Below are 13304 nucleotides of genomic sequence, written 5' to 3'. Positions count from 1 at the left end.
TATATCTTTTAAAATTTTATTCCAGCACTGTTGAAGTAAAATTATTGTAAAAAAAACTTTAGAAACACAAGGGCAGTATGTGACGAAGTTCTACGAATAAGCCTACTATCAATAAATTATGAGGTCATTCTCGAGTACTTAAACCGAGCATATTCGTGCCAGGGGTAATTGTTAATGATTGATAAATTTGAGAGCACCCCCTCACCTGTCGATTCAAAGGTAATCAGAAAGGCAGCGCAGTGCTCAGCAGAACATCCTATAAAAGAAGGGCATCTTGGTTAGAAAACTCTCAGAACTCTGGTGTGCAGGCCTTCACTTGCATCTTTTGGACGACTTCGTCGACGACACGAGAAAAGATGATCACCATCGGTCTTCTGCTCTGCGCTCTCTTCCACGGTGAGTGTATTTTGGAGTCCAGCAAAGAGCCTAACAACTAAAATGCTTAAATTGTGTATTAGGACCATTACTCATACAATTTATTTTACGTTTGCGGTACTCTAATTACAATATCATCTTCGATCTGTCAGTGAGATGAGAATTAAGTACCCACGGATTGATCGATGATGATAATATGTTGGACCGTTAGAATTTGAAGACTTGTTTCGCTACTTTGGTACGGGTCCGGAGGCCGTGTTTTACTAATTTGTGTTTTTAGGCTCGAAAGATGTGTTTTATTTATGTTAACAAAAAAAGAATACAATGTAAATAAGTACTAAAGTATGAATAGGGCTGTGCTGGAAGAAAATGTCGTTTTGTTTGAAATAATCACGCAATCGAAAATGATGAATGAATGTTTGTACAGGGGGGGGGGATTCATTCTTCATCCGCGCGCATATAGAGATGTTCTCTTGCGTTTCAATGACGAAAATATCAACTGTTCACCAGCTGAAGCATGTGTGCACGTTCAAGAAAGATAGATAAAATGAAGTAGTCTGGGCTGTTGCGGTTGAACAAAGATTGATTTTTTATCGTTTTCTTTTCTTTTCTTTTTTCTCGGATATGAAAAAAAAGAGAGACATGAATTCAGTTTTAACTGACTCGTCTTTACTCCACAACTGTAACATGATGTCACAAATCTGAATCTGTAAATCAGACCATCCATGATACAATGTCAAGAGTAAGAGCAGTAAATATATAAGAAATGTTGGTATGTCATCTTTCAGGGGGTGTTACTGACTCTGTGACTTACGGCGATCTGGGAACCTTCACCTACGGGAGTGGAACTTCAACATGTCACCACTCAGAACCAGAAAGTCCTGATGACATCGTGATCCGCTATTACCTCTACACGACCAGCAATTGGTACAGCTCGCAAACGCTTTCCCGGACCTCCTCTTCCTCCATCACCGGATCAAACTTCAATGCCAACCGAGACACCAAGTTTATCATCCACGGCTGGACTGACGTCTACACCTCAGACTGGGTCATGGACATGAAAAATGCGTTCCTTTCAGAGGTAGGCCTTCTCTATGTTATGGCTGCTTCCTCCTTTCGAAAATATTGGTAAGCTACACATATCTTTATTTCAATGGTTCTAGGACAACTATACCGATAAGTCTAGACAATTACACCAGACCCTTATCATTTAAAAGGTAAGTACTTTATGACAGATACGCCCATACTCCAAGATCTTCAAAAATACTTATCGGTTTTTGCGAACAAACTCTTCAACTATACCCTAACACCTGTCTTTCCTAATCCTCATGATTACCAAGGCCAACAAGTAGGCCCTATTATTATGTCAAGATAGCAGTGTGGGCGAAATTTCAAAAAGTCAGAAGATTTTCCAGAACATCTCCTACGTCATTAGTAAATCAATTTTGTTTTTAATTCCGATGACAATTTTAATGGTAAGGAAGATCTCATAAATCTATCAATGATAATTAAATGTCTCTCTTATAAACTTAAAGAATTACAACGTCATCCTGGTAGACTGGGAGGAAGGGGCAAGCCGAGCCAACTATGCCCAGAGTCGCGCCAACACCCGAGTGGTCGGCAAAGATCTTGCCAAGATGATGGAAAAGCTAAACTCAGCCGCTGGTGCCTCCTATAGCAGCATGCATATCATTGGCCACAGCCTGGGGGCACACACGGCTGGCTATGCTGGAAAGGCGCGCTCCAACGTGGGAAGAATCACAGGTAGGCGTAAATGAATGCACATTGAAGGATTGAAGTTTATGCACGTTCTGTAACTTGTATAATAGTTCCTGCAAAGCTTAAAACTTTTATATGTCATTAATTTTTGGACACACGTATAGAGAATTAAAGGGGAACAATGTATTTACACCTTCCAGATCAGTGGGGCACAGACATGAACAAATTACCCCTTCTGCGTTTTCATGCAATAATATCGTATGATAAATACAGGCCTAATGCTGAAAGACTCATTTTGCACCAAACTTCCTTCAAGTTTTCACAATAGCTCGGCACCAAACGTTCAATATGCCAGACCATCATACCTGTGCCATCCGAAATAATTATAGTAAAAAGGAAGAATATACATAGGTATGCATAAAATTTACCAAGATTAGGAACATGTGCAGCTACACTGTAAAAACATCGGTGTTAGATTTAACACCACGGGTGTTAAATCTAACACCGATCAAACTTCAATAAAGGACCACACCCACAGGTGTTAAAAATGCACTGTGATGGTGTTGAAAAGTGTTCACCTGACACTTCGTGGTGTTAATTTGACACTGTACCTGGTGTTATTTTGACACTGTACTGGTGTTAATTCAAAAATGACACCACATGGTGTTGATTTGATATTTGTTGGTGTTAATATCAATGTTTAACACCCGTCCAGCTTCAATAAGAGACCACACCAGCAGGTGTTACTTTGGTGTAAATTCATTTTCAAATTTTTTCAAAAATCTAGTATTTTAATGTAAAATTCTTGATCGCCTTGTTTAAATTAAAAATCAACAAGAAGTGCAGTTACTAAGAAACTCTTCAAAAAACAGTTTAAAATTTGGAAATGACACCCGGAGGTGTTAATTTAACACCATAAATGAGCACCGAAAATTTAACACCAGCTCGGTGTTCACAATTTAACACCGGACTTTTTGCAGTGTAAATGCGATAAAACATATAACTTGATATGAAAAGAAAGGCACTCGCAACGGACGGAATCAACACTAAACAAAGCGTAGAAATCAATAATCATTCTGTCATATTTCATTTAATTTCATTTATTTTCACTTAATAAAACATGCATACATAAAAATGTGACAATGGTATGACAAGTCTAACATGACAATGTGACAAAAAAAAAAACCCAAAAGAACCAACAACCAAAGATATCAAGTGAAGGGGTTAGTGAGAAGGCAATGGGCCTTATTTAAAACTAACCCCGGAAAAGTAAATACAGTGTTATGTCTCTTCTTTCTATAAACTATAACTGAGAAAAACGTTGGCACACATACACACACTCACACACACACACGCATGCATACATAGACAAAAAACGTACACCAGCACATTAACAATACACGCCCCTAAAACATGCTAATCTCTTAAAAATTCTGCAAATCATATTGGTAACTTCCACAATACCTTTCAAGTAAAATGTTACGGTTTTCTTACATTTCACATCAGAGTGGATAGAATTCCAGATTTGAGGGCCTTGAAAAAATATTGACTTTTTTGTAGGATGTTCGAATCTGAGGTAAGTAAAAATTTCTACAATTTCTTGTGCCATAATTATGATCACTGGCGTAGCCAGGGGGGGGGGGGGGCGATGGGGGCGGTCGCCCCCCCCCCCCCCCCCTAAGATTTGGACCGGGGATTTGGGAGGCGGAAAAAAAATGCGTGTATACTGTATGCATGCACATGAAGCGGGTCTCCTTTGCAACCTTTCATCAAATAAGATATTTTTTTGAATAGTTCACCCAAAGTGTGCACCAGATCGTTGAATTTCAGTTCAAAATATGCAAAATTTCTCGTGCTTGGGAGGGGGTATCATCCTCCCAAATCCTCCCCCTCTGTGCCTCTTTCCCTAGCTAAGTACACTTTTTAGATTTACAAAAAATTCTGAATAATTCTGAGTCCACAAGACTTATATTCCGAAAACTGAAGGTTCCCTTATAAGGGGAATTTCCCCTTTTAATCGACCCTTTCCTCCCTCAGTCCCCCCCCCCCATCAGTTTTTTTTTTTTTTTAGTGATTTTCCAAATGTTGATTCCATCAAATATGCGTATACGAGATATCTCAATTTCAACCTTAAAAAGATAAAAGCTCCATCGGAAGGGAAGGGTGGAGATAACACTCGCCCACGCCTTCTCCCTGCTCCCCCCCCCCCCCCCCCCCCGCCATGCAAAGAAGTAGACTGTGGCTATACCCAGATCGCTTTATTTCAATTCTAAAAACGCAAAAGCTCCGCGAGCGGGAGGGGGAATCCCCCTTCCCCTAAGCTCTAGACTTTATACATACGCACAGATGGTGCACATTCGGAATAAGAGCTAAATTCACACTTTTAACACTTCGATGAAAAAGCATTGCACCAAAAATGTGCACCAGATCGCTGAATTTCAGGTCTGAAAACGCAAAATCACCTTCGTGTGGGAGGGGATATGCCCCTATCTACACCCTCGTGCTTTTTCTGTTTTATTGCTGAACAGACAGTGTTCATGATATTCAGTGCAAGAATTAATACAAGAAGACTAGTGTATTTAAATGATACCATTTTATAGGCAAATTGTTCAATAATAATCTACACTAAAATATCCTGCTACCTTAAACAAGTGGGACTGTTTCACGTCGATAAAACGCGCAAAAACATGCATCAAATTGCACCATTTGCAACATCAAAATGCAAAAAGTTCTTACCGTGGGAGGGGGACACCCCCTCCCACACCCTCCCCAATGCCTCCCCCCTCGCTTGTTCCGCTCGCTCGGGTTCAGTCGCGTTCATGATATTCAGTGAACAGAATTAATACAAGAAGTGTGTTTAAATTATACAATTTTATAGGCAAATTGTTCAATAATAATCTACACTAAAATATACTGCTACCTTAAACAAGTGGGACTGTTTCACGTCGATAAAACGCGCAAAAACATGCATCAAATTGCACCATTTGCAACATCAAAATGCAAAAAGTTCTTACTGAGGGAGGGGGACACCCCCTCCCACACCCTCCCCTCCCCCCTCGCTTGTTCCGCTCGCTCGGGTTCAGTCGCGTTCATGATATTCAGTGAACAGAATTAATACAAGAAGTGTATTTAAATTATACCATTTTATAGGCAAATTGTTCAATAATAATCTACACTAAAATATACTGCTACCTTAAACAAGTGGGACTGTTTCACGTCGATAAAACGCGCAAAAACATGCATCAAATTGCACCATCTGCAACATCAAAATGCAAAAAGTTCTTACCGTGGGAGGGGGACACCCCCTCCCACCCCCTCCCCTCGCCCCTCGCTCGCTTGCTCCGCTCGGGTTCAGTCGCGTCCATAATATTCAGTGAACAGAATTAATAAAAGAAGTGTATTTAAAATTATACCATTTTATAGGCAAATTGTTCAATAACAATTTAATCTACACTAAAATATACTGCTACCTTAAACAAGTGGGACTGTTTCACGTCGATAAAACGCGCAAAAACATGCATCAAATTGCACCATTTGCAACATCAAAATGCAAAAAGTTCTTACCGTGGGAGGGGGACACCCCCCTCCCACACCCTCCCCTCGCCCCTCGCTCGCTCCGCTCGCTCGGGTTCAGTCGCGTTCATGATATTCAGTGAACAGAATTAATACAAGAAGTGTATTTAAATTATACCATTTCATAGGCAAATTGTTCAATAATAATCTACACTAAAATGTACTGCTACCTTAAACAAGTGGGACTGTTTCACGTCGATAAAACGCGCAAAAACATGCATCAAACTGCACCATTTGCAACATCAAAATCCAAAAAGTTCTTACTGTGGGAGGGGGGACACCCCCCTCCCATACCACACCCTCCCCTACCCCCTCGCTCGCTCCACTCGCTCGGGTTCAGTCGCGTTCATGATATTCAGTGAACAGAATTAATACAAGAAGTGTATCTAAATTACACCATTTTATAAGCAAATTGTTCAATAATAATCTACATCAAAATAAACTGCTACCACAAACAAGTGGGACTGTTCGACGTCGATAAAACGCGCAAAAACATGCATCAAATTGCACCATTTACAACATCCAAATGCAAAAAGTTCTTACCGTGGGAGGGGGGACACCCCCCTCCCACACCCTCCCCCCCCCCCCCCCCCCCTCGCTCGCTCCGCTCGCTCGGGCTCGGTCGCTTCGCTCCCTCGCAGACTAACCGCCCCCCCTAAGATGAAATCCTGGCTACGCCGTTGATTATGATTATCTTTGTTTAGTTTAAAATAACCAAGTAATGATACAGGTAAAATACCATTATAACATAAGAAAATATATACAGTACTGCACTTTGTAATACATATATCATGCACAGTTAAAATGGACAAACAGAAAATACTGGCAAAGATGGCGCCCTATACGGTGAATGCGAGACTATTCTAATAGCTCGCTTTTGCAATTGAAACAGTCTCTGCATATTATACTCACTAGATTTCCCCCATGATAAAATACAGTAATTCAAATGTGGTAAAATAAGGGTGTTATATAATAGTATCACGTATAACAAAAATCTGGAGTATGACCGTAGTCTGTTTAAAATCCCGATATTATGCGACAGTATCAGATTTATATCATGGGACATGAATACATCTCGTTCATAAATAAATATATAAAGAGAGATTAAAAATCAATAGCATATAAAGCCTAATATAACGCACGCATGTATAGCTTACAAACGGGCAAAAAGGATTGTATATAGAGACAAAGGGGCACACGCAAACACGCATGCATTCAACACCAAAAACCACGAAATCCTTGAAAGTATAAATGAACGAATCCATGATTTCAAACTGAAATTCGAAAGATGAAACTGAATGCCCAAACAGGCTCATCTGAGAAACTTTCTTACATAATGTGAATGCACGAATATTGCAATCTAATGCACGAATTGTGAAACCGTTAGTACTACAACAAACTCGCAAGAACGATCGCTAATTTCAATGTCGTGAAAATAAATCGAGTGCGGATAAAGGATTGTGAAATACTCTTATTGAAATAATTTTGTCCATTAATGAATTTCGATGTTCCTATACATAAATTCTCTTGTCTAGAAATTAATTTTAATGCCTTTATACACCCAAAGTAAATACACTTAACTGACACACTGGAAAACAAGCAGTGCTGTTGTAATTTGTGAACGTAACATTGATAAAAATTGATATACAGAATAATGTCCCCCAAAAAATTACAATCAGATTTTCGCATTGATAACACCAAATTGTCTAAATGCTACTTCAGGGTCTTAAAATATAACATCTTAGCTCTATTTTGAAGAAAACCCCATTCAATTTGGTTAAGTGGTCACAGAGAAATTTGGATTGTTGTAAAGCACGTCATGAGTCTGATTCTTCCAAGGTTAGCACTTGGATGCTCTTGTGTGTGAATACAATAGACAGAACTTGAGGGAAGAGATTCCTGACATGCTCTACAAATCCCGCATTTCTCTTTGACCACTGAAGCAAATCGAATGGGGTTTTCTGTAAGATGTGGGCAATGAGTTATAGTTTCGTACCCTGAAATTGTACTTGGATTGATCCACCACTTTTAAGGTTATCATTGCGGAGGGTCCCGCTGTATTTATTATTGTTATTATTATTATTATTTTTTTTTTTTTGGGGGGGGGGGGTCATACGCTATAAGTGTTTTCTCCTCTTTCGAATCTTCCCCTTCCCTACTCCCTTTATCTCCTCCTTCTCCCCTCCCGTCCTCCTCTTTATCATCATCATAATGGAACATATGTGACGTAACAATAATTCTACGAGGACACTCAGAGGCCAAACAAGTCTGAAGATGAATATGTGCTTCAGGCAAAAACCAAACAACCAGAAAAAATTTAAATACATTGAACGGCAGATCTTGTCTGTGATATTTTGTATTCGGAGAACAGCAAACCTTATTCAATTTTCGGATTTAACGATTCCTATTTCATTATCAGAAAACAGGAACAACGAAAGCTTGGATTATTGAGACAAATATTTTGGGAAACAATATCTATTTCAGTTTCGAACTAACAACTTCCTAGAAATAGTAATTTGTAAAATTGCCACAACGAACTTTCGGACTGACAAATTTTCGGGATGACGAACTTCTTGAATAACACGAATAATGACCATCAACTGAGATTAGAATATGACGTAATTTGAAAGTTTTCGGTAATATCAAGCACATTAAAGCTGGGGCCGCTGAGCCGCTCACACTTATTTCTGAAGAAAAAAAATAGAATAAAATCCGCAAAGTTATTATGTTTTATCATTGACATGTTTGATAGTTTTATAGACAGGTTAATATTATCAATGTCCGTCATCATGAAGGGAGCTTATAGTTGCAAAGGAGACTTTCTTAACAAGTCTGCAACGTAAAAGATAATCAGGATGATAGCATATGAGGGTTAAAGAAAGAACGGCAGCAATTGAATTTGTGGCGGGAATTGATGTTTAAATGCACATCGATTCTACTGCCGCTTCCATTATATTTAGTTCACCTATAGAATAACAGATTCACAAGCCTTAGAAACCTGAAGCATAGCGCTTCCACCTATTTCGCAAAGTATGTTGTTGAAATTACATGAAACCAATGCATTGCATAAGGTAGGTTGATAATGAAGAAAAATGTTTTCAAAGTATTTTTGCATCCAGTGAATCCACATAAATATTTCGGGAAACGTCTTTTTTGAGGCTGCTAAGTTGCATTTTGGGCCGTCGACTTTCGTTGAGTAAAATCACATAGGGAATTGTCTTGTAAGCTTTTCACAATCAATATTGTTCAGTAGCCCGAGACCTCAAACTTTTTTTTTAATCACAGAATTCAGTCATAGACAAAATAATGCATACAAAAACGATACAATTTTACATTTATTTATCATGTAAATAGATGGTAGGATGAAATGTTTCATTTTTATTCATTTTCATCGGCTGTTATACTGGTTATTATGATTTGATTTCGTAATCTGATTAGGCTCTTTAGTTAACAAGCAGATTACACAGCTAATCATAAGATATCATTTTAAAATCTTACAAGATTTCAAAACCTGGTAGACCTTTAGTAATTTGATGTCTTGCATATAATTTGTATATAATTATGATAATTATGTTTCGCATATGTTTTATTCACTTCTCAATTTATTGACCTTGGTGCCTGAGTTACTCTCTGAAAAAAATCGAGTGAAAATATTCACTCTCAAAAGAGTGAATACAAAAAAAAAGAGTGAATTTCGAGCAGTGTCGAGTGAAATTGGAGTGAAATTTGAGTTAGAGTGACTTCAGGGATCACTCCAAAATCTTCGAATGATCCCTGACGTCACTCCAAAATGAGTGAAAATGAACATTTTCACTCAAAATTCACTCTTTTTTTCACTCTGTATTCACTCTTTTAAGAGTGAATATTTTCACTCGATTCTTTTAGAGAGTATTTTGACTACGAACACACCATTATCACATTGCTCCCTTCCGCAAAAAATGAAAAAAAAAGGCAATTTATTACTGTGCCATATACATGGCGGCTAATAATCAAATTTTGCCAATAATTTGCATATTCATATTGTGTGATTATAATTGTGTTAACCTTTTTTCTGTCACCGCAGCTTCTCAAAGTCGGATAGAAATCATTGTTGATATTTCATGTCAGTTGAGGACTTATGAGAAGTACTATCCTTAAAAAAATCACAAATATTGTTACATTTTAGGGGGTAAGCATTTTGTTTTACGTCATAGATTGTCTTGCACGACCCAAGAATTTCGCTTGGGAACTGGGTACTTTATTGGATCCAGCGTGTTAGAATCTGCGGGTCGAAAAGGTTTACTCAAATAATATGTCTCAGGCATTAACTTTTTTTTTCTCGAAAAACCCATTAAGCTGCTATAATATCATCGCCATCATCATCACTGACAATGACTGTGTCCACTCTTAACAGGTCTCGATCCTGCTGGACCAGAGTTCACGGGGTGTGAAACTTACTGCACGCTATACAACTCAGACGCTACCTTTGTTGACGTCATCCACAGTGATGGGGAGCTCACTGGGGCGGGACTTCTTGATCAGGTAAATCACATGACTTGTCACGTGGCACGTGATGAAGGCAGTTCTTCTTTTGTCACATGATACAATACAAAGGGTAACCTCATACCAACACTGACCAAGTTGCTAAGCCAGTCCAGGGCGGCATCATTTGGTTTGGCAAATTCTGTGAAGCCCTCCTGGAAATTTCCGAAGGTGGCTGTCCTCCACGATGTGGCGCAGGATTTGGACGGGATGGCAGCTGTCATACGCTGGATCAGAAGGAATCTATCCATGAATCTCCATTTACATTGACGGTGGCCTGTCCTTGCATGGAGGGTTTTGATGCGGTTCAGCCAGGGTGAGCCGCTGCTTGGAAAGGTTAAAGTTTTTCGGCTTTCGTTGTGGGGTCGGTGATGTGTTACAGGTTACTTGAGTGGTAACAGAGGAGGCATCAGACCAGCATCTGCGAAATTTTGTTTTGGAGTCGAAGTTTTCTAGTGACGGAAGGGACATCCAGGCTGGCTTGCGGGATTTTAGGTGATGGGAAGTAATGTTCAGGTCATCATGGCTTTGAATGAATAGTCTTTTTTTCGGCCTCCAAAGTCACTAGTGATAAGTAACGTGTATAGCGGTCGCAATACATGTACTTCCACTAGGTTTTACACAGTTAGTTGGTAATTCCGAAGATTCGTTAATCCGAAAATGATATGAGGTTCGTTATTCCGAGTTTGTTAATCCGAACATGAAAAAAAAAAAAGGCCCTTTATTCCGAGGGTTCGTTTACCTGTAAACGAAATAAGGTGTGTAATTCCGAATGTCCGTTAGTACGCACCTTCCGTTTATTTTCGGATTAGCAACGGATTAACGAATGTTAAAATATCTTGAAATTGACCAAATATCGGGATCAAATTTCAGAAATTCGTGCTAGTCTGAAAAGTCATTCCTCATTCTGGATTTATGTTGGAAAGTAAAAACATTTGGCCCCAGTAAGCCTCTCGAGTCGATAGTCAGAAAGAATGTAAGACGCTAGACATCTGTTTTCTTCCTTCCTTTTTCAATCTATGCTCATACTTTTCATCATATACCTCACACCTGCTGTGAATGGGGGCGGTCTCTGTCTTGAGATAGGCAGTGTTTTCTGATTTGGGGGGGGGGGGGGGGGGTGTCCAAGGCAGGAAAACCCGCGAAGGAGGTTCAGAAATTTTGGCAGTCCGGAGATGAGGGATGCTTTCAAAGGGAAGGAACTAGCATTTATGCTTACCCTAGATAATACTGAGTTTACTAAGGGGAGGCAAATTTTCCTTTAAGGGGATCGTATGGTTTTTTGCCGAGACCTAAAACTTCAGGTTTCTAACATTTTTGTGTTTTGTTTTTTGTGAGACGATGAGAAAACTCTTATCAAATGTGAAAGAGTACGTAACTCCAAGAGGAATTCAGTGTTTATTATTTTGATGAAAATTTGAAATGGCTGAGATATCCAAACAGATCGAGCAATCCTAATAAAAGTTGGTGGGACCCATCATTTATTACCATCGCTTTGTTTTACTTTGTTTTTGGATGTCTCAGCCATTCTAAAACTGAGTCTCGTTAATAAACTTTGAATTCCTCCTAGAATGGTATGCTCTGTACTATTTAATAAGTGGTTTCTTGGTATCTCATAAAACGTTAAAAGCCCAATCCTTATCTCTACCAATGCTATACCATCCATTTAACATTGTTCCAGTGCCTGTATTACGCAATCCGTCTCGAAAAATGTGAGAAATGCAATTATAAAGAATTTCATTTGATTTTTCTCTATTTCCAGCTCGGAGACCAAGATTTCTACCCCAACGGCGGGGAAGATATGCCCGGATGCTCAGGAACATCAGTCACCGAAGCATGCGATCACTTCCGGGCTGTGCTGTACTTCACTGAAAGCATCGGTAGTAGCTGTAACTTTGCCCCCTCCATGAAATGTTCGGATTGGGACTCGTACCCAAACTGCAACAGCTGTGGCACGTGCCCCGAGATGGGATACGGTGCTCTCAAGAGCAAGGGCTCTGGGGCATTTTACGTGGAGACTAACAGCAACAGCCCTTACTGCCAGTAAGGACTACTGTTAGACTTTTCTGGATAGATCACAAGGCATAAACGACACCATGCTACATCCCACGATGACATCAAGGAGGTTCAAGAATTGGAGCAACAACAGCTAGTCTTATCCCCTTTGATCCCATGTTTGATGCCGAAAAAGTATTACTTTGAAGTATGTGCGAAACAAGCTACTATCCCACAGAAAGGAAGACGATTGATTCATGTGGCATTAGAGTTACTTTTGTTTTATATGATTTCTCATTTTGTGAAATTCTTTTTCATTTGATTACTAAACAGGTAAAATATACCAGACATTACTTCAGCGTTCAAAATGAATCCTCAGATTGCTCAGAAAGACGGTGGCATCAAACCCCGATCATCAAAGGCACAAAATATGCACCTGTAGAATTTTTTGCTCATCCACAGAAAATTGACAGTGTTTTCCGAATGATTACCAGGTGCAGCCACATGGAACTCCATTTCTTGAACCTCCTAGACACACTATCTTTATTCACACGATATCATTTCACTTCACAGATTGCATAGCATATATACACAATTAAGACAATCGAAGAAATAAAAATAGCATAATCATATCTAAACTTATGCGCTATCCATATAGAGTAGAAAACAAAATCATTTGCTGGTAAATGGCAAATCTTGTGGAACACAATTACAAATCAGCGTAATTCATGATTCAAGTTCAAAATAATTGTCATCATTGTTTGATGATAGATGATTTATGTATGTGTTTGATGATAGATGATTTATGTATGATCCTCCTTTATGACTCAGTGATATCAACAATATAACACTGTATTGAAATCAATGTGATTATGTCATGCAATCTTATTGATCCACGTAGTAAGCTAAGGTCATCTCTCATTTTTTTTTCTCTCTCTCTTGACATAACTTAATTGGTAGTTTGAATAGAACAAAAGATAACACTAATGATGACACCACGAGACAATCTGTATTTACAACTGTGGCAGAGTCAGAATAATTCGATGCATCAACACCTAGCTGCATTCCCACTGCCTAGTACATTGTAATATGTCGTCCAATATGATTTGAAGAACACTGTG

The 13304-nt window shown here is 39.0% G+C and overlaps 1 protein-coding gene across 1 annotated transcript; it reads left to right on the top strand.

The window, feature by feature from the left end:
* Window positions 1-343: 343 nt before the first annotated feature.
* On the top strand, window positions 344-12235 carry LOC139719471 (pancreatic triacylglycerol lipase-like). The gene is made up of 5 exons (XM_071630886.1): window positions 344-396; window positions 1164-1456; window positions 1911-2139; window positions 10061-10188; window positions 11951-12235. Exons 1-5 carry the CDS (start codon window positions 357-359, stop codon window positions 12233-12235), a joined length of 975 nt encoding a protein of 324 aa, XP_071486987.1. The 5' UTR covers window positions 344-356.
* Window positions 12236-13304: the final 1069 nt, after the last annotated feature.

The sequence above is a fragment of the Diadema antillarum genome, unplaced genomic scaffold (genome assembly GCF_040938485.1).
Source record: "Diadema antillarum isolate AM-2024a unplaced genomic scaffold, OU_Dant_1.0 scf00000111, whole genome shotgun sequence".
Lineage (NCBI taxonomy): Eukaryota > Metazoa > Echinodermata > Echinoidea > Diadematoida > Diadematidae > Diadema > Diadema antillarum.
The sequence above is the reverse complement of the archived record's forward strand: the minus strand, read 5'-3'. Positions and strand labels throughout refer to the sequence as shown.